This window comes from Halichoerus grypus, chromosome 2, assembly GCF_964656455.1.
Source record: "Halichoerus grypus chromosome 2, mHalGry1.hap1.1, whole genome shotgun sequence".
NCBI classification, from domain to species: domain Eukaryota; kingdom Metazoa; phylum Chordata; class Mammalia; order Carnivora; family Phocidae; genus Halichoerus; species Halichoerus grypus.
The window spans coordinates 164610740-164635661 of record NC_135713.1 but is presented as its reverse complement, the minus strand read 5'-3'; the positions used below and the strand labels follow the sequence as shown (position 1 = coordinate 164635661).

Below are 24922 nucleotides of genomic sequence, written 5' to 3'. Positions count from 1 at the left end.
TCCCCAAATGAGGCAGGAGTGTTAGGCCTTCAGCTCCCATGGAGCAGACAGCCCTCCTCCTTGGATCCACGCCAAGCCCTCCCTTCCCCCCCAAAGAGCCAAGGGTCCAAACTCTATAAAAATAGCTCAAAACAACCTTACAGAGTAGTTAGTTGTGTGTGACCTGCTGCCGTCCTCTGTGGGTGACATGCATGGTGCTCACAAATCGGGCCAGCCTGCCTCCTCCCAGGGCCACCTCCAATCCTGCAGCCCAGCAGGACTCCCCCCACCCCACGAGTTCTGAAGAACCACTGCAGAGTTACTCACTTGGCATGCAGCACACACTGCCATATTTGTCTCTCTGAATATGCCAAGACCTCGGCTAGACTGCAAATTCAAGAGCACTAGCTGTTCTCTCCCTTACGGTTCTAAACTACCTGGCACCAGCCTGAGTCGCGCGGACACGACATGTTCCTAGAGCCACAGGCGGCGCCCTCATGACCTGGCCCACAGGCCCACAGGACAGTCTCCTTCATGGATTTACTGAGTCGAGAGCCCAGTCTCCTCCAGGAGCCCACTTACCTCATCCAGCTGTCTCTTCGTCTCTTCTTCCATCCTTCGGATGTCGTCCATAGTCAGGTCAACCCACTTATCGAGCCAACAGAACAGCTGCCTGTGGAAGTTTGTAAACAGACGCCTTTCTTGCTACAAAAAAGAGGGAACCTAGTTAGAACCCAGAAGGGAGAGGCCACTGTTGCAGCTCCCCTCCCATGATCTCCATGTCGATAAGCCCACTGTCTTGAAGGGGCGGGGAGGAGAGGTGCCTGGCTGGCTTATATGGATGAGCCCACAGGTCCCAAAAGTCAGTGACTTTTGCCCTCATGTGACAACAGGTATCACATCAAGAAGGAGGAAGCTCCCTGGAGAGGATGGGTACCTGCCTCACAGCTAGGCCCTGTGCCCAAAATGCTACCAAGACAGGCAGCCTACGAGCTCACGGTTCAGCCAAGGCCCAGAAACAACTGTGCCAAGTTCCCCTCTTGTCTCTGGAGCCTAAGGCCAGGTTAAAACTGGCCAACGTCTATGAAAGGGGGCCCAAGAGCGAGGCTCTAACACAGAGAAAAAGCTATAAAAATGCCTTAGGTCTGTCCAGTTCAAGAATTCAGGGCACTGGAGAATTTGGTTCATAGGACCTCTTGCCTTTCAGCTTCAAGAAAAGAGAAAGACTGAGTTGTATCTGCAGTTCAGTCATAGTAAACCCTAGATTCCTGTTTCCTTTTTTTTTTTTTTGGCTTCAGTTTCCTTCCCTGTCACATGTGGTGCCCCTGGATAGACGGTATTAAGCTGGAGGACAGTTAAGTGAAAGCGGAAGTGGGGGTCTGGGAAATCAGACTGAAATATTCTGATGTCTGCCACCGTTGGCCACAAGTCACGTGGATTGTACGATCTTCTCTTGTTGGGCAAAATACATCCCCACCAACACACACACACACGGGGAAGGCCTCACCCTGGTCACTTACCTTATGTATAAAGTTTTCCACTTTGTTCTGCAGGCCCCACCACTTGAACTTGACAGTAACCAGTTTGTATGCACACATGTATGGGCAGTCTTTCTGATTTACAAGTTCTTGCTGTATTAGAGACACACATATAGGCAGGCAGGTAACTGAGAGGGCCGACCTCTGGCTCTCCCTTAGCCCACCCTAGCCATTTCCTTCCTCCCTGGGGAGAGGTCTGCCCATGCTACACCCTGCCCCCCGGTGGTGAGGGTATGAACTGCACCTTCCAATTTGGGCCCAAGGGTCCTCGGCCTGTTTTGATAGATTTAAATTTTGCTGGGTCTTCCTCCGCCTTGTAATCCTGAGAGAAGTTGTAGAATTGGAGTTGGGGGAGGAAGGGAAAGAGGGAGAGAGAGGGAGGGAAAGGAAGGGAGAGGGAGGGGGACCGAGATTAGATTTTTTCCATCAGAGTACACTTCATACCAGTCTTGAAGCTGCTGGTATAGTGAAAATATGGGAAAGTGTTATAAACAAGATACAGAACTGTTTACATTTGCCTCAGAGGAGAGTTGTGTGATTTTCTCTGCCATGGTTTGTTTTCAATTTTACCCACATTAAAGCAGGCACATATTTCCACTGTTAAAAACAGAGATTTTCAACCCGGGATAAGCATCCAAATTACCAGGGAAAGCTTTTTCCAAATTCAGATTTCTGGGCCACTCCACCTAAAATCCAGCAAGTAAGAATATCTGCAGGTAGGGCGCCTGGGTGGCTCAGTTGGTTGGGCGACTGCCTTCGGCTCAGGTCATGATCCTGGAGTCCCTGGATCGAGTCCCGCATCGGGCTCCCTGCTCGGTGGGGAGTCTGCTTCTCCCTCTGACCCTCCCCCCTCTCATGTGCTCTCTCTCATTCTCTCTGTCTCAAATAAATAAATAAAATCTTTAAAAAAAAAAAAAACACCTGCAGGTAAGGGCAGCAGAGTTTTTGTTTTGTTTTGTTTTGTTTTGTTTTAAACCTCTGCAGGTGATTCTAAAACATGGCCAGAGATGAGAACTAGCTGTCAAACCTGAAATCTCATCCAATCTCCCTCTGGCGCTTTTTATCTTTTTTAACTGACCTGTTTAATAAAATCATTACTGGAAATGTCCAATGTATAGAACCGATCCTTGTATTACTGTCAGTCTCACTCCACCTAGTTATAATGTAGCCAATGCTGGGTGTGAATTAGCCCTAAGGAAAGTTTAATCTTTGGTGTTCTTCTGCACTAATATGGGCTTAGGAAAAGCAAACTTACTATGATACCTACTTAACAAAAATACTGAAAAAAACAAATCACACACATACACACACAAGTTATAAAGTATTTCCCAAAGCTAAGAAGATTATCTATGTGTACTTAAAAAAAAATAAACCTTTTGTGTCAACTATACTTAAACAAATAAAACACAAATACATTAATTAAGTCTTCCCCACCTCTGCTTCTCTCTCCTCACACAAAACAACCAGAGGTGACAAAATACACAAAGAGCCATACTCTCTGTTAGCATTTCTGTTTGAGAAATATTTCGGTATGTTCAGTTTGAGAAAAGCCATCAAGCTACACATTTAGGATATATTCACTTTGCTGTATGCTATACTTCAATAAAAAGTTTTTTGAAAAAGCCACTAACTTTTGAGGGTGGAAGTGAGGATATAGGCAAGGAAAATACAAGATGGTTTTCATATCTTTTTGGAAATGCACAAATCAAGATATTTTAAGCACAGAGAGAGTGACTCCAGGAAAGAGGTATCATACCCCTGGGACATGGAGAGCAAACACTTACTCCCCACCAATGGGCAGAGAGCCAAATTCCTCTGCCCTGATCCCAACGGGCCTCTGTCAAGTAGGAAGAGTACTGAATGAGCAGGAATCTAACCTTTCCTCCCTAAAAGAATACTTCCAAGGAGCACAGCACTGAGTAGGACAGACCTGGTCCCTGTTCCCTCCAAGTTCATGATTTAGCAGAGGCTGTCCTTTTCCAGGTGTGTACTACCATGTGTTACTCTGAGAATCCACCACCAACTTCTTGAGGGCAGGGCATCTGTCTTTTCATATATTCTGCTGGAACTCACAGAACATAGTCTTCCAAACATAATAGGCAGGATGTTTTTTAATTACTGGGTTGGAAAAATGAATGAATTTGAGAACTAGTTTCAGGTTCTGTCATTTCAGCTGAGCAAATTATCCTCAGCACCTACACTGTCCGGTGATAATTTCCAGAAACCAAACAGGCCACTATCTTCCTGGTGGAATCCCCAAGTCAGGACAAGAGAATTCTTAATTCTAATTTAAAAAATAAAACAAACAATAGCCAGGAGAGAACTTTCCCTTTGATCCCAGTTCGGTATGGTTTCCTGGTTTCTCTGACACTTAGAAGTCATTTTTGTATTTCAAAGGCCTCGTTAAACAGTTCAACAGTCCCTACCTTGCTAAGTACTTGGCTTCGATCTGCAATGTCTATATATATGGCCTCCACGTGTTTCCATGCCTCAGGCTCCAGTTTATGCACCTGCAGGAACAAGAGGACCACGGTGTAGTTTTTGTCAGCTACAAAGTACCCTTTATCCAGAATGAAGACCCAGGAACAGCTATTCCCGTAGCCACAGATGTGAGATTCCTACCAGTAAAGAATTACACACAAAGTTACCCAAAGGAACGGGAGGAGGGTTTTAAGTAGATACACATGTGAGAACTAATGCTCTGATTTCAGCAGGGCAAAACACTCCGGGCTGCTTACAGCACTTACGTTATTTCCATATGTTCCCGTCTGTAAAGGCTGACTACAAACACTCATGGACATACCGCCTGTTTAGCCACAGACTGCTTCCTTTGATGCCCTTTTTTTTTTTAAAGATCTTATTTATTTATTTATTTATTTATTTATTTATTTATTTATTTATTTATTTGAGATAGAAAGAGGGTGAGTGCACATGCATGCATGTGAGCAGGGGGGAGAGGCAGAGGGAGACGGAAAAAGAATCTCAAGCAGACTCCACGCTCAGCACGGAGCCCAACGCAGGGCTCAATCTCACGAATCTGAGATCATGACCTGAGCCAAAATCAAGAGTCGGACGCTTAACCGACTGAGCCACCAGGGCACCCCTACTTTGATGCTTTTAAAAAACTTTCTCTTGCTTACCTTCCAGCCCCTCCCAAGTAACGCCACCACTACCAGATTCCATGCACATACAAATACCCACGTACAGATTTTTCTTTTAAATCAAATGGTAGCACATACATACACTCTTCTGCATCATGTTTTTTTCCCTGAACAGTCTATCTTGAAGACTGTTCTCTATCGGTTCTTTTTAATGGCTGCCTAATATACCACCGTATGGTGTGCCACAGTTTGACCGTGTTCTACTGATGGGCTCTTACACTGTTTCTCATCTTTGGCTACACAGAGAATGCTGCAATGAATCTCTTTGTGGATAGGTTATTTCATACATGTGAAAGCATAACTACATGATAAATTCCTAGGTGTGGAATTGCTAGAGTCAAAAGGACAGGTGCATTTTAAAATTGAGGAGTTATCATTGTGCTCTATAGAGGCTGTAATCTTCATGTTTTAAAAATACAGTTCCAGGGCGCCTGGGTGGCTCAGTCGTTCGTCTGCCTTCGGCTCAGGTCATGATCTCAGGGTCCTGGGATCAAGCCCCACATCGGGCTCCCTGCTCAGTGGTTAGGCTGCTTCTCCCTCTCCCGCTCCCCCTGCTGTGTTCCCTCTCTCGCTGTCTCTCTCTCTGTCAAATAAATAAATAAAATCCTTAAAAAAAAAATATACAGTTCCTCTGTGCCAAGAGTTGTATTTTAGACCAATCTTAGCTCTACGAGAAAGCTCTATAAGGAGTCTTTGGAGATCATGTTTTGCAAATTAGAGACAGAGCAATCCCATGCTGGAGAAAGGGTCTAGGCACAGGCTGTTAAAAGAGGACCACAGAGAAGGCCCCGGGACAGGGAAGGAGAAGCTCCTGGGCAGAGCCTCAAGACCCCACCCTGCAGCCTGGAAGTTCCTGGGCTCTTGGGAAGCATTACTTACATTCTCCTGGGTGCCAAGATCTGGTTTGTGCCAGGTTTCAATTTTAATCAGAAAGTCTTCTTTCATGTATTCATTCTGCAAGGGAAAAAACACCCTACAGTCACCAGCCTCGAAGTTGGAGAGTAACCATCTCCCATTCTTTTTTTTTTTTTTTTTTAAGATTTTATTTATTTATTTAATTGACAGAGAGAGAGAGAGACAGCGAGAGAGGGAACACAAGCAGGGGGAGTGGGAGAGGGAGAAGCAGGCTTCCCGCGGAGCAGGGAGCCCGATGCGGGGCTCGATCCCAGGACCCTGGGATCATGACCTGAGCCGAAGGCAGTCGCTTAACCGACTGAGCCACCCAGGCGCCCTCATCTCCCATTCCTGATCGCAGGTGGTTGAGAGACTCCAGCCTCTGCCTTACAGTACCAGCTAACTTGACCAGGAGCTCACGGTATGCTAGGGGCACATTCTCTTGTTCAATTCTCATCCCAGCCTGCGAGGGCTGTAGTAATATCATCCTCATTTTACAGACGAGGAACGTGAAGTTCAAAGAGGGGAGGTCACTTGTCCAAGGCCACAGAGATGACAGAGCTGGGCCTCAAAACCCTATGTGTCTGACTTCAAAATCCATGTATTTAACCACTCGACCATCCTGCCTTTCGCACAGAGCACTAATGATTAACACGAGAAGGAATGGTTCACCAGTGCCCCATCCACCAGCCAGCCTTTTACTGAAGCCTGAAGTTCTCTCAACTGAACCCCTGGTGCTTCCTCCCTTAGTGCTCTTTGAAATGTGGTGCTCCTCGGAGGGAGGCGCCTATTAACCTCTGAACTCCTCAGCCGGAGTTAGGTTGGCAGAAGCTGCTTCCGTTTAGCAGCAGGGACAGGCACCTGGATGAGGGAGCCGAAGGATGGAGAGAAGGGGCGATGACACAGGGGGCGGATGTAGAAAAGACACCTTGCTGACTTCTCAATTTTGCCAATGGACAGTGCTCCCCGGGGTCTACAGCTGCACATGTGGGAAAGCCACAGTCGGGTCAGCTGACCTGGTTTCAGAAACCCTGAGAAGGCATGATGTGGGAAGGGCAGGGGAGAGCCTCGGGTCATCCTGCACACGTGAGCCCCACGGTCCTGACTGCTGGACCTACAAAGCCACATGCCAATGCAGCTTAAGCAAGAGGCCACTGTGCCAGTTAACAGATTCCTCAGCAGGAGCGAAAGGGTGAAGCTTCAGGGACGGCAGTCCCCTGACAGAGACGAATACCCAGGAACCTCCAGTGCGGTGACATTTTTATTTCTTCTTTTCTTATAGATCATTTAAGATCTCCCCCACATACATACCCGCCCCCCCACCCCGAGAATTCTTACCGTAATAACTGCTCCATGGCAAGGACATGGAAAGAAGAGAGAAAAAGATTAATGAGGCTGAATGAATATCTGCCCCTCACCCCCAGGGACCACGGCAGAAAGGAGTTGTCCACTCCCGGGGGCTTAGTCCACAGTTGCCTTACAAGGCCCGTGAGTGCATCTGGTCCCTCAAATGCACCAACCCTCAAGTTTCCCTCATACAGAAGTCCCAAGAGACCCAATCCGGAATTTCATTAAAGCGATGCCACTAGAAGTCCCCGAGATTCTCTCCAGCTGGGCAAGGAAAGGGGACCGGCTCTGGCGCGCCCAAGCACCAGGACCTGCCACTCTGCCGTCAGAGCATCACCTGCTGTCCCGCCGCCTCCTGGGGGCCAGAGAGGGCACTTTGGGCCAGGCACTGTCTGTCTGCCTTCTGCACGCTTCCTCCCACTGTAACCAAACCTCACGCCCTCTGCACTCCTGCTCATTGTAATGAGACCCCTCGGAAAGCACAGTTCAATTATTTATCAGAGAAAATGACCGCAGCTGTAATGTCACTGGGGAACAAACCAGCTCTCCTCCTGACCACAGCCTAGATCACTCTGTACCTCTGAACTTAGGACTTGTCTCAGTCTCTCATGGACGTCGCGCGGCCATACTGGAGTTTATGGGGCTAACAGTCAAACTCCGTAACTCCAAAACTGAAACTAAGGTTACCTCTGAGATTAAGATGAGGAAAGGGTGAGATATAAGGGATAAGGTCCGCCTTGTAGAGAAACAATCCAAGAGACTACTAGTCATTTCCCTGTAGCCGATGAAAGATACTTGCAAGAAAGCACCAGGTTAGGATTATAACTACATGGCCTACTGAAGTCATCGCCCCGTTATCAGCTTGAAGAAAAGCAGTTAACAAAAAGGAAATGGTGGGCATGCTATTCATTGAGCGGGAGGCCGAGGAGGCCAGGTCGGCAGAAACTCTCCCGTGCTGCACTGGCGGCCGCAGCCTCAGGCCGCCTACGTGGCCCACCTAGCAGCCCCATCTCTAGTGGAGACCGCGGCGGCAGCCGGGCCCGGGTTGATGACATGAGCCACGAAGGTTCCCCAACCAACCACCTGATTCTGAATCCATGTTCTCCATGGCACTTGGCATGTCTGGCCTCTGTAGGGACAGAATATGCTAATCAATGGACACAAGAGTCTGATCATTTAAGCCAATGGGCATTTCCACCGCATGCTGGCATTCTGACTCTACCTTGTTTCCCATGGAGAAGAGTTCACAAGGGAAGAACACCTTAATCGGCAAACAGGAACGCCCGGTGTCATTAGTAATTCTGTATTTCAATATAACTTAATATATCGGCATTTGGGGTTTTCATACATTCATCGTTCCTAGACCCTGAGAAAAGGATCCACTCAGTTCTGACAAACTAGATTTCTTAACCTATGAGGGTGCTGACCTTCCCTGGCCTTTAATGCCAACCTGGGGGACCAAACAATCTCCTCCAATCTTCTCTAGTCCTCCCTGTCCCTCCAAACACCTCTGCATTCAGACCATTTCTTTTTCTTCAAACTGCAACCCTAGGTACACTGGAGGAGTCTCAGGAAATCCTCTGCAGTTGGGAAATAGTGCTCTCCAAATAAGACTAATAAGGTACTGTAAAACCATGGCTTAGTGAGACTGTATTCAGGCCAGGGCTAAGGTTTACTTCCCTCTTCCTACTTGCATTCACAGGCCATGCCTCATCTTACCCCCTCCTCCTGTTCCAACCCATCAGCATCAGGAGGCAAGAAACAGAAAGAAATAAGGTAAGAGGACAGAAAAAGCTGATAGTGAGCAGAGTATCACAAATCTGTTTTTGTTCCACTCAGAGTAAGGGTATGTGGACTTTTACCTTATGCTCCTTTATCCATTCTCACCCCAAACTTTAATCTACTTTGGCCAAGCTAAGGGGTTTGAACGACTGATCTTTCTGCCACCAATCCCCAGAGGGAACTGGAAAGTAGCCTTCTTATTTCTATCTCTGAGTCTCAAAGAGCAATGTCTAACTAAATAGATCTAAGATTCAACATATTCGTTCTGTATGATGGAGGGTTCTCACCATGAGGCCAGCAGCCACTGAGGAAACCAACCTTCCCTCCCCTACTCCCTGCTTCTCCTCCTCACTTGAATATTTAGAAATTATATTTTTCATCTTTTTTTTCTTTTGGCCAAGGATCAGGACGATATGTGAAGGAACACTTGGCATCTAGAAAAATGCCCATGTCAGCTGTACCATGCTCTCCCAAGAATTACACAGAGGACAGAGGCACTGGGGCATCTCTCAATCGGCATAAGCTCTGTATGCAGAACACTGACCCAGGCATGGAGGAGTCTGCGCTGTCTGTTTGCGTCCTTTATGCCAAGTTGGTTAAGGTTCTTATGACGCATGCTCAATGGCAACTCTCCTAGACATAAAGAAAATTCACCTTTGGCCCTAGACCAGACACACCCAGCCACAGTGCACACTGTCTTTTAAGAATGTATGTGCCTGGGCGCCTGGGTGGCTCAGTTGTTAAGCGTCTGCCTTCGGCTCGGGTCATGATCCCAGGGTCCTGGGATCGAGCCCCACATCGGGCTCCCTGCTCGGCAGGAAGCCTGCTTCTCCCTCTCCCTCTCTCTCTGCTTGTGTTCCCTCTCTCGCTGTCTCTCTCTCTGTTAAAAAATAAACAAAAAATCTTAAAAAAAAAAAAAAGAATGTATGTGCCTGCCTCTTTCCCAAGAATTTAACAACTTCCTGCTCAATGTTAAGGGAGTAGTAATGTTTGCATTTTCAGCTACATCAATGAAACTCTAAGTGTTACACATCCCAGGTTCCACCCATGATTGTACATCTCCTGACACAAGGTTCTTGAACCTCTAGGGCCACTGAGGATTGGAGACAGCAATGACTGTGCTCTAGACTTTAGTCGTTCCCAAAGTCCACAGGATAAGGACTACATGGGTGGAGCATCCTCACCAGATACAATCTGGGAAGTCCAACAAATAAGGCAAGTGTAACAGTACACGTAAGGAGAGGCTGGCAGGAGGGCCCCAGAGCCAGATTGTCTACACTGACAAATTTGAGTTGTCTAGGGGAAAGGCCACTCAACTCACAGCCAAGTTCCAGGGGACCTCTAAGGATATGGATCAGTACTAGCCCTCAAGACCTAGGAATCCTAAAAAGCTAAGAGTCTGAACTACTCAAAGGGAACCCCAGAATGTCTAGAACAGAAAGTTCTCTGCCTTCAAGTCTTTCCTTTCCAGAAATTCTAGATAGGAGACTAGCCAAGAAAAAGACAGTAATTCCACCCCTACCCCCACCTTAAATTCTAGAACATGCTGGTTTTGCGTAAGCCATCATTTCAGGGCTCTTAGCAGTGACACCCCCTCCTCCTTGTCTCCTACCCCACAAATCTGACATGTACATTCTGTGTTATATATTTAGGGGATAGCTGTTTCTAAATCCTTTGTCATAAAGAAATTGGGCTTATTTCAACTTTTCCCCAACAAAATCAGGGTTTCATTGCTACGTTTTCTGGTGTCAGGCCTGGCCCTCCCCCAGGGCAAGAAGGTCACCCTACAGGTCCTTTCCTATCATTGCCTCACTCAAGAGTTCCTTGGCCTCAAAGCTGCTTTCTAAGCCAAACCCAAATATATTACATTAAACTGGAAATTTCAGTATCTAACAATAAACGAGTGGTTTAAAAAGATCATAGTGCTCTCATAGGATGGAATACTACGCAGACATTACAAATTTAAGAAATAGTAGACTACACAGTGACGGGGAAAAGACTCTAAGTAAAAAATGAGCAATTTAAGAGTTAGTATGATTTGATCTAAAATTTGTCTTAAAAATGTGTCTGGAGATAAACACGTAAGCATTAAAAAAAGGATTAGCTAAAAAGATACCAAAATGTCAACACTGACTATCTAGAAATGGAAGAATCCGGGGTGATGATTTTCTTCTGTTTGTATGTATTTTCCACAATTTAAACAGAGAACACTACTTCTGTAATCGGTAAAGACAATCATAATTATTATACCCTCCCAACCAAGAGGGGCTGGTTCTGTGCCATCACTTGGCGGTTCCCACCCAGATGGCTGCCAAACTGAACCAGACAACACTGACACTCACCACCAGCCTGAGGGGGATCCCCAAGCTCATCCTTTCATTGACTTCATCTGGAAAATGAAGGTGGGACACAAAACCCTCATTCACGGCCACCCTTCGAGCCTACTTGACCACACCCTGCGTCTGCTTGGGGCCCAAACTCCAGCTTCTGGCCAGGTCTGCACTTACCAGTTCTGCAGTAAGGATAGGCATTCCACGCTTTTTCATGTATATTTAGGGCTCCCTCTGGGGCTAGCATTCGAACAAATGTGGGCACTTTGCTGTGGTAAGAAAAGGCGGTTATGAAGAGAAATGGAGAACAGAAAAGACAATGGGCTTTTACATCACATTCTTCAGGCCATAGCTCCAGCTTCTTCAGTGGGGTTGGCAAGCAAGTTTCCGTGAGATAAGCAGGTTACTCTTCTGTGTGAGAAGCTTCCTGTTGGAGCCTGACACCCAAACTCAGCTGCCTACTAACATCCCCCCACAACTCACCCCAGCATCTCACCACCCATCAGGAACAGGACGGCAGGTGGGACCCTTGGCTACCGGCCATGGCTTATCAGTCCTTACATTATCATGACCCATTTTTCCCCAGCTCACCGGGCCCAGGGCGTTATACTACACACTGCCAAGGATGGGACACCTTCAAGAGTGGACCAGTCTAGGTTTATGGGCCACAGTGACTGGCTGATGGACTTGGAATATGGGATCCAAGATGATCTGATCTGCTGTCATCAGTTCTGGGAGGCCACAAGGGCCTCAGGGCTATCTGTCTCCCAGGACAAAATATTTCTTCTGTTCAATTCTTTTTGTCTCAGGTTACAGAACAGCATGTATAGTATGAGCCTTTTTTTTAAAGATACATATATTCCTCTTCCTTAGTTTTTAACTGGTAATCTATGCAGTCTTTAGTAGGCTCCAACAATCTCATCAGCTTTAGTGCCTGAGGCCTAAGACAAAAGAGCTAGGCCTGGCAGAGAGCTAACCCAGGCACTCAGAGCAACCCTCTGAGATTCATTCACTCACTGCCACACTCATTCAAGTAAGTCTTCCCGTGTGCCAGGCAGCAGGATACCTAGAGAAATCACACAGACATGGCTCCTGACTTCACGGAGCTTCCATTCTAATGGGGAGTCTACCTAAGCAGGCAGAGGACAGCACTGTAAGTGTGCGCCACGGTGGGTGAGCACTGGGCTCTGGGGGGCAGAGCACTAGGAGAACGCGGTGTGGGAGGCATGGCGTGTGGGGAGGCTCCTCAGGGAGAGGAAGAATTAAATGAACACACAGAGTAAAGCATGAGTAGGACTGAGCGAGATAAAAGGATGGGAGTGGGCTGGGAAAAGCTGGGAGAGAGGGAGAGGGAAGTTTGGAGTAGCCGGTGTAAGGTATGAGGCAGAGAATATAAGAGAACGTGCAGAGGCTAGGTCATAAAAGATCTTGTAAGTTAGGTTAAGAAAGAGTCTGGACTTTATCCCAAAGGCGAAGGAAAGCCATCCAGATCCATCTAAGCCAGCAACAGATCTGTCTTTGGACAGAACACTCAAAGTTGTGCAGAGGAAGGGAAAGCAGCGCGTGCAGTCAGGAGGCACCAGAGTAATCCAGGCAAGAGAGGACGGAAGGAAATGGACGTGCTGGAGATACTAAGGAGTCAAAAGGACTTGATCTGATGTGAGGGATGAGGAAGAGGGTGGTGGGGAACCCATGTTTCTGATGGCAGCAACTAGATGGCTGACAGGAAGGCTTTGATCCTAATGAGGAGAGGTGGTCAAGGCGCTCAGCACCATTGTTTTCTTTTTAAAAAAAAAATTTTTTTTTTAATTCATTTGAGACACAGAAATACAGAGAGAGAGAGCAGAGAGCATGAGCAGGGGGAGAGGGAGAAGCAGGCTCCCCACCCGCTGAGCCAGGAGCCCGACATGGGGCTCGATCCCAGGACCCTGGGATCATGACCTGAGCTGAAGGCAGACGCTCAACCAACTGAGCCACCCAGGTGCCCCAGCACCACTGGTTTTGATTTGGTTTTTGTAGTTGAGGGTTTTGGGGTTAAGTAAAGAGTAGTGGTGGCAGCTCAAAGTTTACCCGCTCTCTTTTAAGGACGAGGGTAGACAAGTCCCACCCTCCACAGGTACAGACCTCCTCTCTGACACTTTGGTTGGACCAACTGACTCGTAAGGAAGCAACTGGCCCCTTCTGCCAACCTCACTATTGGTTTGCAAAGTCCTCTTTAAATAAACACAAATGCACTGTGGGAAAGGCATGTCCTGAGCCTTATTCTACTCAACTGCTAATGGCTTAGTAAGGATTGGCTGGCAGTCAACTCAAGGTAGGGATGGATGAAGACGAAGAGGAGACACGGAGGGACAAGAGCACAATGGCAAGGAAATGGGATCATGATGAGATTTCCCCCACTTCACAGCGCTGCCCTCCTCCTGGCTCCCGCTCTCACAAAATCCATGACCTCTACAGCCTAGCACTTTTATAGCTCCAAGCAGCAGACTATGCTAAAGCAGGGATTTTGCCAAATAAAAATGAAATTGGTTTCATTTCTAGTCAGTTCAGTGACTAGAAATTAAGATCCTGGTTTATGTTACACAGCAATGTGAATGTGCTTACTGCCACTGAACTTAAAAATGGCAAAAAAAAAAAAAAGAAAAGAAAAAGGGGGGCTGCCTGGGTGGTGCACTTGGCCAACTCTTGGTTTCAGTTCAGGTTGTGATCTTGGGGTCTTGGGATCAAGCCCCTCAGCGGGCTCTGAACTCAGCACAGAGTCTGCTTAGGATTCTCTCTCCTTCTGCCAGCCCCCCAATCCGCTCTCGTGCTCTCTCTCTCTCAAATAAATAAATCTTTTAAAAAATGGTAAAAATAGGGGCGCCTGGGTGGCTCAGTCATAAAGCGTCTGTCTTCAGTTCAGGTCAGGATCCCAGGGTCCTGGGATCGAGCCCCGCGTCGGGTTCCCTGCTCCGCGGGAAGCCTGCTTCTCCCTCTCCCACTCCCCCTGCTTGTGTTCCCTCTCTCACTGTCTCTCTCTGTCAAATAAATAAATAAAATCTTAAAAGAAATAAAAAATAAAATTAAATTTAAATTTAAATTAAAAAAATAAAAAATGGTAAAAATGGTGAATTTTGTGTTATGTATATTTTACCACAGTTAAAAAAGATTTATCACGTTTATTTTTTCCAGTACTGTACAGTTTCTAAAACTAGCTTGGTTCAACTTCCATTCAAGCTGTTGTATATATATTTTTTAAGATTTTATTTATTGTCAGAGAGAGAGAGAGAGCACAAACAGAGGGAACGGCAGAGGGAGAGGGAGAAGTAGGCTTCCCGCAGAGCAGGGAGCCCGATATGGGACTCGATCCCAGGACCCAGGGATCATAACTGGAGCCAAAGGAAGACGCTTAACCGACTGAGCACCCAGGTTGGTGTATGTTTACTATGGCTTTCAGTGTCCTTTTTGTCAGCTTATAGTCTACTGAAATATTACTGTTTCAATTAGAGATTCAGCAAATTTGTGTGGTTTGCTATATAAATCAGACTCACTTTTAAATATTTATGCCTTTGATCCACAGAGAAGTACCAAAATCTCTCTGGTAACTGATTTTACAATATCAGAATTTAAAATACTACCTGTCCCACAATTTCACTTTTAGGAGCATTTACTACAAATTTACACACACAAATACAGCAAGAAGGCATCTTACGGGAATACTGCCCGTCAGCATCTGGACATGACTGTAAGCACCTGCCAAGGGAGGGCTGGTGAAGCGAGCTCCTGCACACCGGCAGGTGAGCTCTGCAAGAACAGGGCAGGGCGCGCGGGCGGGGGGCAGCTCTGGTGACGGGCAGCAGGGGAGCAACGCCAAGAACAGTGTGCAGACTTTGATCTCACGTGCGTCCGAGAACCAGAAAGTGGAGCGCCCATTTACACACCCACACACACCCCTATACTCAGACAACTAAGAAACCAAACTCTACCACCTCTGGGGACTGGGAGCCTGGTTGGGGCAAGTATTTTATTTTTAAAAAATGTAAAAAGTGAAAAATCTTTAAATGAGCAAAGGAGAGCCACTCACACACACTCTCACAGGTGAAGCAACCTGAGCGCCCAGCTCATGACCCGGAAACACCCCCAGTTATCCACTATGTCCGCTTCAATACCTGGCCGCCCCTTGGCTCTGCTGCTCAGCCACATACCTCTGTAAGTGGTAGATCTTGTGTGTGTACTGGCCTTTCTCACCGTCCTTCTCGTAGGGCTCGTTCACCAGGACCTCCACGCCTTCTCCGCCACCCGTTTCATTTTTGCTGGCCTCAGCCACAGAATACAGCTGCCCTACTTGATACTAAAGGGACAGAGAGACAGGAGTTATTGTCAGGGCAGAATTCTCAACAGGTGCACACAGTCCAGTTACCAGCACCTGTCCAAAGACATCACTCTGGGATTTCCCCCCCCACCCCGCATCCCCCTTATTCTGCAGTTCCACATGGGACCTTGCCCTAATCCACCCACAGCAACTATGAACGCTGCTCTGTGGCCTCTCCTTAGCTATCAGATGCATTTAATTTCCTCCTTCCCATCTTTACATCCTCCATCAAGGCTTAAGGAGGCAGGAGAATATTCTTAACCTCACACCACTATCCAGAAAACACATTATAGAGTCCAAGGTAGCTTTTTCCCTGAATCTGCCTCTGGTATTAAGACCCTAAAACAAGATCTGGGTTGGCTGCTAGAAGTCTCTTTATCCCATTCATTTAAACAGATCCTAACACAGGACTTCTTGTTAAAGAAAGCTGCCCAGTGCTCTGTGAAATCCACAACCTCGGCTGTAAACTGGTTCATCTACTTATTTTTTCTCCAGTGTTGTGCAGCTCGTCACCCTGCCTACAGCTCAGAGAACAGTCTTGCAGGCAACCAAACCTCCAGATGCTTTCCAGAATCCTGGTAGGGCTGAAGCAAGTGCCCTGTTTCCCATAATGGATAACACAGATTCCTACCCCACAGTATGTACCTTTAATCCCAATTTGACAAGTGCACCCTCTGTGTTGGCACTTACTAGATGGCAAGGACCTAGTTTTCCTTTATGTGGGTCATAGGCCATCTAGCAAGTCACTGGTCAAGATTACTGGCCTCCTCTAACCCCCTCCGGACAACTCAGTGTTAGGACCAATGACCTGAGCACTGCCCAGGCCTGGCCCTTCTGCTCCCTGCTCTTTGACGGCAGCTGTTTGGAGGGAAAAATAAGAAAAAAAGAATGAGCAGCAACAGTTAATGCAGGAAGTTACATCTATACCAAAGGACGCCTTCTCCCCGCCACTGCCAGGGCCGCCAGCAACAACAGGTTAGGGAGTATGAGAAAAGAAAGATCCTTGATTACGCCGGGGGTGTAAAGGTTTTCCTCACCCTCTACATCCCCTCCCCAAACTCCTGGGACTCCCAGGAAGGACAGACAAGGGTTTTTCTCCTTTTGAAATGAAACTAGAGAGGCCGCATCTGTGGGTGGCTGCCGCGGACACCGCTGCCTGCAAGGAGGGGCAGCTTCCGGGGCTGCTGCACCTCAAACTTGGACGCCGCTCTACTGGGCAGCTTCATGAGCACCGCAGGGAAATTTCTGAGCAAAGTGCGGAAGGGGAAGCAGCACACCAGGACAATTCACTGTTCACCATAAAACTGAAAGAGCCCTAACTTCCAAAGTAAAAACCCAGTACAAAATGCCAAGGAAAGGCCCAGGCAAGCGATCAAGGCTCAGGTAATCCCATAAAGAGGAACATCTGGGTGTGAGCCAGCCACCTTGACCTTGCTAATCCTGAGCAACATCAGTGCTGCCTCAATGCCCTCAGGGAACTCCAAGCTGTCTCTGAGCTTTTCCAAGTCCACCTCTTGGCTGAGGCGAGACGAAACCCCTATCAAGTGGGTCAGTGTTTGGCTAAGCGAGGGGTTCCTAAGAAGGAACATTAATTCTGTTTTAAAGAAGAGCCGAGGAACATCTAACCACTGACTCGAATCCTAAAGAGCAGGCTGAAGAAGGCGACTGGGTGGTCGGCTGGTACTGCTGTCTGGGGAGGGGCCCCCAGGCAGAGACTAATCCCCTTCACTTGCAGGAATCAGAGGAATCAGAGGGCAAGCTCTAAGAGGATCAGTCTGTTGGGCTGGCATCTTCCCCCTTTAATCTCTCTTGATATTCTGATCCTTTAATCCCAATGAGACAAGTGAAGGCAGATTTGTTAATCCAAAGGGGTTAAGTAAGGCTGGCCTCCATAAGCCGCAAGTGAGGGACACTTTTCATGTCAAAGGCTTCCCTTTGGCACAGGGGCTCCATGCCCTGGGAAAGCAGAAGGCAGCCACACTCGGATGGGGGTGGGGGTCAGACCATTACATCAGATAAAGAGCCCCAAGGAGGCAAGACCAGGATTCCAGCCTCCTCAGGCCTAGGACAATGATGCCTGCCCTTGTCCCAAAGAACTAAGACACTCAGCTAAGAAAAATAGAGACTCTATCACTGGGAGTGGGAGCCCAGGAAGATGCAGCAGGTGGGCCTGAGACACTGACAAAAAACATTATCATGAAAAACAGCATAGCTGCTGGTCTCACCCATGTGACCCTGCTGGGCCAGGTACCACAGGGGAATGGTACCATATATCTCTGGAAACGGGAAGTAAACCAGCTCTGCCCACATGGAAAGGGGTGGGCCTATCTAAGCCAGGAACCACTGGTGGACACACCCTTGTCAAACAGCCAGGGCTTTCGTGCTCTGCAGCAGAATGCCTAGAAACCCTATGCCATATTAGGCCAAAGGCTCTGGCCAGACAGAAGCTAATTGCACCCTAAAATATTGATTCAGACCATCAGGATGGTTATAAAGCCATGGCCTTCTCTTTTCTCTTTCTTTTCTTTCCCAACCTACAACAGAAAGCCCTGAGGAGGGGTGCCTGGCTGGCTCAGTGGGAAGAGCATGCGACTCTTGATCTCAAGGTCATGATTTCAAGCCCCATGTTAGGTCTAGGGATTACTTAAGTAAATAAATAGATAGATGAAAGAAAGAAAGTAAAGAAAGGAAAAGAAAAGCAAAGCAAAGCCAGCCCTGAGGGCCCCCAAAAAAGAAAGAAAGCAAGAGAAAAAGAGAGAAAGAAAGAAAGCCCACCCTGAGGGCCTCAAATCAAGGCTTTCAATTAGGAAGTGAATCCCACAGTAGCTGATGCTGGACTGTTCCCATGGGAACCATGAGTCAGGATGGGGCTTTTGATAAAGACTGAAAAGGTTGATCACCTTTCTTCTTGTTTCTTCTTTGGCTTCCCCATTCAAGATTTTCTGATCTTCTGGAACTAAGGTTCAAGCCATCAGAAAAGCAGCTCTGGGGCACTGGCTGGTTCAGTCAGTGGAGCGTGCAACTCTTGATCCCAGGGTTTTAAGTTCAAGCTCCATGGCAGGTGTAGAGATTACTCAAAAATAAAAAATCTTAGAAAAGCAGCTCCTACTTCCCCCATACCCAGGCCATGCACTTGCTTCCTCATCAGTGGTTTCTAGCTGAGAACAGGTTGACCATTCCCAGGCAGAAAGATGAATCCTAACCAGCGCTTACTTCCCAAGCTTCTTTAGGCTCTGTTCACCCCTCCCCATCACTTCCTCAATACTACAGAAAAACTGCCAATTGCAGATGCTCTCAAGGTGAGTTCCTTTTTTCCTCCATGCTTGGCCCCATCATAAGTAATCTCCAGGCTTATGCAGAGCAGCCAATACTGCTCCCGAACAGTCCTGGCTCTCCTGGATTGGCCACACGTCTCAGAAACATTTCCATCCTTGTTCAATGAAGATACTCCCTGTGAAAAGATCCATTTCATCCCAAAATGCACACTGAGGTACTCCCGAGTTTTGGGACACATCTTCCTGACTTGGGGGGTGGGATCATCCTGTTGAGAGAGTGTTATTGGACCCCCAAGAGGTGAGTTTTAGGGCAAGGGACATGCTGGGCCTTCCTGTTTGGCCTCCTGGTTTGGAAAATCACCACTTTTATTTTTCACAAAGAGAGCAAGGCCCCCGAAGGAGGTGGGTTAACAGGAACCCCCCAAGCCAACACCTGTCAGCGTAAGCACACGGTTCCCAGGGCCCACGTACATGTCAGGTGCCTCCAGGGACAGCAACACCTATCCTTTCCAGGCCCTTTCCCTAGCTTCCCAGTCTCGTTTCTCTTATGCTCCTCTCCCAAAACTCCCAGAGCGTGTTCGAGGCCCATCTCTGGCTCCTTCTTCCAGATCTCCACAGCTCTTATCAGATGTGTAGCCCACCACAGGAGACAATCCTCTGGAGGGCCAATACCTGCCCACCCCTTTTGGGGTCAGGAAGCTTGGATAGTTGTCTCATCTAAAGTGTGCTGCAGGCTCTGTTGGCCTGATTTCATTTTTCAAAGGTCCATTTCATATTTGGAACAGAGTGTAAGTTATCACAGAAGCTTCATGCTGACACCACAGGAAAGATGATGACTGAGGGCACCACACTGGCTGACAAACTTCACCCAAACTGGAGCCTGGCTAGAAGCTGGGGGGCGGGGGGAAGGGGTGCAAAGAACAGGCTGCGCCAGGAGAGGAGAGTGGAGGAAGTTCAAAGAAAGGGTGGGACAAGGGAGGCTCTATGACAGTTTTCTGCTGTCCAAGAGACTATTCTGAGTCAGCATGGCCTATGAACCTTCTGGTGGCAAATCCCGCCAGGTCCCCATACACAGGAGCATTTGGCCTAAAACTATAAAAGGACAGAGGGCAAGCCAAGCCCATTTGTTATTCCCTGCCCTCCGTAAAAGGATTCCGGGCCTTGGTCTTCCCAGCGGCCACCTAGAATATGGCTAGGGAGGGCCTCGAAGATTTCCTGCCCTACTGGTTTGTTGCACAACCAGAGAGAGCCATGCACACTAGGCACAGTCCTAGCAGGTAAAAGGGGCTCGTTTAGGGGCGCCTGGGGGGCTCAGTCGTTAGGCGTCTGCCTTCGGCTCAGGTCATGATCCCGGGGTCCTGGGATCGAGCCCCGCATCGGGCTCTCTGCTCCGTGGGGAGCCTGCTTCTCCCTCTCCCCCTCCCCCTGCCTGTGTTCCCTCTCTCGCTGTCTCTCTCTCTGTCAAATAAATAAATAAAATCTTAAAAAAAAAGGGGGGGGGCTCGTTTAATCCCTAGTCAAAGTCACCTAGCAGGCCAACAGCTTAAGGCAGGTTGCACAGATATAAAAAATAAGTGCCTTCCTTCGACAGAAAGTGGCACCAGGAAAATTCTCATCAGGTACTGATTATCTCTAAGTTAGAACAACCATGAAAACTACATGAAGAGTATGGGCCACTTGGAGCCCAACTTAGCTAATGGTCACAAGCAATTATATACAACCATGAATAAAAAGGAAGAAAAGGAACTTACCTCATCTACAGACACAGGCAGGATGACTCGACTATAAGAGAGGGAAAACAGTATCAACTTCAGGCTCCGAATGCTGCCCAACATTCTTACAGCATCATCTTAGAACAGTATTAAATGTTTTGTTGCACATAATATATACTCACTGTCAAAAACCCAGCAGAGAATGGCCCCCTGAGTGCTTTGAGGCAGGATCATCTGTGCCCTTCAGGTCCCATTTAGAACTCTGTGATTCAGTGCAAACCCGTCCCTCTACCAGCTACTTCCCAGGCCTCTGACTCACATTTGGAGCTGTCCTTTTCTCCCTCTCCCCCACTAACATCTTTCCCAGCAAAACAAGCACCTGTCCCTGCAAACTCTGAAGCCAAGATGAGGAGTCAGACCTGAAGAATCAGGCCCTGGGGATTTCATCTCTGTGGGCCCCATCTCCTAACAATAGCCCTCAAGGTGGAAGGCGAGGACGGGGCTTAATCACCCTAAGAGCACATACCAGCTCTCTCTGCTCGGGGGCAGGGCATTGCAATGCAAGCTCCTGTGACAAAGCCACCAAGAGCAGACACTCTACTCGTGTCCTGACCTCCAGAAGCTGTCCAAAGGCACCCCAATTGACTGCTTTCTTTTCTTTCTCCATTTCAGTGAGCACCCACTGTTGGAGGTACCGTCGGTAACCTGACGGAAAAGCCACGGCCAGCAAGGTCCCGCACCAGTCGGAATTCCACAGGGGTACGGGGGCTGGTGGCAGAGCCACAGCTGAGCCCCAGTTCAAAGCTGTGAGGTCAGAGAGCTGAGACAAAACCACAAATCATGCCAGCTCCCGAGCTTAGATTCTCAGTTCCCAGACCTTAGCTGGAACCCACTGGAGCCTTCTGCCCCTTGCATGCTTGGTGAAGCATGAGCTGCTATGTTCTCCTTCCTATGCAGTGGTTCCAACAATTGGGATCTGTGTTCCAGGCTGGTAAACAGTCCACTCACTATTTTCTAAATCCACGAAGGTCCCCCATGTAGCAAGAAGCACACAAGGGTCTGAGAAAAACACCTCACTAAGGGCAAGGCACAGAGCAGAAAAGTAGCAGGAAAACCAAAAGGGGCTTCAAGTCCTTACTGCCTGCTAAGCCACCTCCTCCAGAATGACTCCAGTAACACCAATCCTGCAGGTTACTGGATGCTGCCACAAATACCCTCCTCCCATCAGAGAAAGCCGACAGTGCAGAAAAATACTTTCGACTTGGAGGCCACAATATCTGCACCCTCAGAAGAAACTTCCTAGAAAACAATCCGCCTTTTATCTTCAAGAACAGCAGTAAGCATCACATCCAAGAATTTGCCGAAATCAAATCAAGGAGAATCCTGTTAGAGGAAGTGTCAGAAAAATCAACAGGGAAAACTTCAGGCCCTCGGCGGGCACCAAGTCTCCCCCTCAAAAGAGCCCAGCATCAGCCAATTCCTGACAGGACGCTCTTACATCCCAGCTGCGCGCCCAGACATTTCTCCCTGGCTCCTTAGGAGCAAAACCACTTCAGCAGCGATAGAGTGCAATTCCAAAGAATAGGGCCACAGGGGCAGTGCTGGGCTGAGACTGGAACCGTGCTCACTTCATTCAGTGTGACCTTCACTTCCACCCTTCCCCGAGCTGCAGCACTGCAGCCCCCCCCAAGTGTCTCGGATGCCCCCCTCCTCGTCCCCTGCCCCAGGATGCACACACACGGCACAAGTCAGGCAGGAAGGAAACACCGATGCCAAGCAGGCTGTGCATCCCCAGCACCTTGGACCTTTCCCTGGCAGGCTTCAACGGTAGAAGAACAAAGAATGGGAAGGAAGGACCTCTCTTCAGAACTCACTCAGATCTCTTCCAAAGGTCCCTTCCCTGCCTGACCTTCTTCACAGAACTACAGGTTTCTATAGACTCTAGGATTCATTTGGGAACAGAAAAAAAGATCAGGAGAATGGGAAAAGCCTGTTGTCTGGACAATCAAGGTTAAAATCCAAAGTGCTGGGGCACCTGGGTGGCTCAACCAGTTGAGCATCCAACTCTTGATATCGACTCAGGTCATGATCTTGGAGTCCTGGGATCGAGTCCCACATCAGGCTCTGTCCTCAGCCAGAGTCTGCTTGAGATTCTCTCTCTCTCTCCCTCTCCCCCCTCCCACTCGCTCGCTCTCTCTAAAATAAATAAATAAAATCTTTAATAAATAAATAAATAAATAAATAAATAAATAATAAAATCCAAAGTGTACCACTCTCTCCTCCTGTTGGGATCCCAAGGTTCTTCCTCCTCACCATATAAAGCTCAGAGCTCTGGATCAACATCATCCTGGATGTCAAGAACTAGAAGTGGAGGGGCTTCAAAATGATGCTGTTCAGATGAAGTGTCAAGCTGGGATGACACCTGGGTCTCTGCTCCCTTTGTTATCCAAGGCTCCACACTACGTCCTAAATGTCCTGAACACCTCCAAGGAGCAAGCCACATGGAATGGGGCAAAGTGCTTTCAGTGACAAAATGGAAACAGCCCTCTGCACACCTGCCTGGGTACCAACTGAGTTCTACCAGTTGCTCTGGGACATCTCCCACTTCTGGACTTCTGGGCTTCTGACCCAAAGCTGCCCACTTGCCCTCCCTTCCAGCGAAGCAGTTTCACTGTAAATTCTGCACATACACATTCGATCTCTCCTCTTTGGGGGAAAAAAAAGTCTTGAAATGTTTACTTGGAACCATTAGCTTCAGTGATCAGTCATCTAGTGTTTGAAAGATTTAGCAATTTAAACATCCCACCCCGTCATCTGATCCCCCGGATTTCGGGAGCAAGCCTATCTCCCTGCAACACCTACCAGAAGTCACTCATTTCCCACCCCAGTCACTACTCAAGAACTCCCTCACCTTCACTGTCTTTCATCAATTAATGGCTTTATGGGAACCTTCTCAATTCCTCAAAGCAACTTCTCTATCCTCTTTGCACCAAGACTAAGAATGCCCTAGAGACAGGCTGCCCCTGTCCCCCAAACCCCACTCCAGTATGTGTATTTATTATATATATTCACAAACAGATGCCCTCTCCAAACTGTCCTCTACCCTGGTAACATCCCAGCCCTCTTCATCACTCTAACTCCCACAAATCAGCTCCTCACCAATATCTTCTGGACTCCTCACCCAAGTGTCCCCAAGTCCCAAGCAAACATCCTAAGCTTCTTTCCAAGTACCTCCTCCTCTGCACCTACCACTTGGGTACCACGTCATGCCACCAGTCCCCTCTGCTATCTTTTCAGACCCTTCCTCTGTCACCGAAGCCTGGCCCTAACTCCCTGCTCCTTTTCCTCTGTGCACTTATTACAATCCTTCCCCTGATGCCTAAGGCAGCCACTCCTCATACTCCAGGTTCCCCTCACACTCCTCCCCATCATCTCAGCTCCATTCCTGAAGCTGTCTAACCGCTCCTCGGTCTCTATTCCTCCTTCTCCCGCCAGTCCCCTCAGCCACTCTTGCAGTTCTGGCGGGCCCCTCCGTCCCTCAGCCCCACTGTAGGGCCGCCCCACATCTCCATCCCCTCAGCCCCTCTTCATGCCCTATTGGCTCTCACTGTCCCCTTGACCCCATCTCAGGCCCTGTCCAGCCCTCATTGTCCCCTTGGCCTCTCCTCAGGCCTATTCGGCCCTCACGGTTCCTCAGGCCCCACCGTAGGAGCTGTCCGTATCTCCCTATCCCCGTTGGCCCCACCTCAGGCCCTCTCCGGCCCTCACGGTCCCCTCAGCCCCTGCTGGGCCGCCCACCAGCCCATCCATTGCTCTCCATCCCCTCGGGCCGCGTCCGGCCACTGCATCCCCTCCGCCAGGCCATCAAGCTCCCTGATCGTCATCCCCGACTCTCCCTTCCTCCTCGCTTCCGCACGGCCCGCGGGACACTCACTACTCCTTGAGCAGCACCATGTCGCTCCGCAGCTCGGCGGCTGCCCGCTGCCCGCCCGGCCTCCCGCCCGCTTCCCGGCGGCCGCTCTCCCCGTGGCCCGGCCCGGCCCGGCTGCCTGTGCGCCTTCGTCGTGGTCTGCTCCGTCCCCGCCGCTCTCGCTGCGGTCGCCGCGCCGGCTCCTGCCGCCCCGGCCTTGCCGCCTCCCGCGCCGCTGCCGACGCCGCCCGGAGCTCCGGTTCCGCAGCGCCGCGCGGGGGCGGGGCGTCTCTGCGGCAACCAAAGCGTCACACGCAGCGGTGCGCGCTGACCTCAGCGCAAAGGCGGAGACTTCTCGGGCCCGCCCCCTCCCGTCCTTAAATGGGCCGTGGCGTCGGCTTCAGCGTCGGAGGTGGGCCCCCGGCGGGCGCAAGACCTGGGCAGTAGGCGGAGCAGACATCAAGGTGTCTGGTGGGGACCTAGGTGTGAGTGTTCTGTACCCGCACGCATGGTCCCCTCGGTGCGGTGGGTTGAGATCCAGGAAAGGGTTGTGCTGAGAAAACATTAACGATAACCAAATTTACGTGCAAATGCTCTTCTAAGTACTTGACTCCTCCAGACATCTCTACCAGAAAAAGTTACC

The 24922-nt window shown here is 48.9% G+C and overlaps 1 protein-coding gene across 1 annotated transcript in view; it reads right to left on the bottom strand.

The window, feature by feature from the left end:
• The window catches only part of PITPNA (phosphatidylinositol transfer protein alpha), a 40459-nt gene extending 15897 nt beyond the window's left edge, over nucleotides 1–24562 (bottom strand). The window contains exons 1-10 of the mRNA XM_036091131.2: nucleotides 24304–24562; nucleotides 20409–20439; nucleotides 15216–15361; nucleotides 11209–11300; nucleotides 6911–6918; nucleotides 5558–5632; nucleotides 3944–4027; nucleotides 1762–1839; nucleotides 1500–1610; nucleotides 562–684 (exon numbers count right to left, since the gene is read on the bottom strand). Of these exons, the coding sequence (XP_035947024.1) occupies nucleotides 562–684; nucleotides 1500–1610; nucleotides 1762–1839; nucleotides 3944–4027; nucleotides 5558–5632; nucleotides 6911–6918; nucleotides 11209–11300; nucleotides 15216–15361; nucleotides 20409–20439; nucleotides 24304–24323 (768 nt within the window). The 5' untranslated portion in view covers nucleotides 24324–24562. The remainder of the gene's footprint in view (nucleotides 1–561; nucleotides 685–1499; nucleotides 1611–1761; nucleotides 1840–3943; nucleotides 4028–5557; nucleotides 5633–6910; nucleotides 6919–11208; nucleotides 11301–15215; nucleotides 15362–20408; nucleotides 20440–24303) is intronic.
• Between the last annotated feature and the right edge of the window lie 360 nt (nucleotides 24563–24922).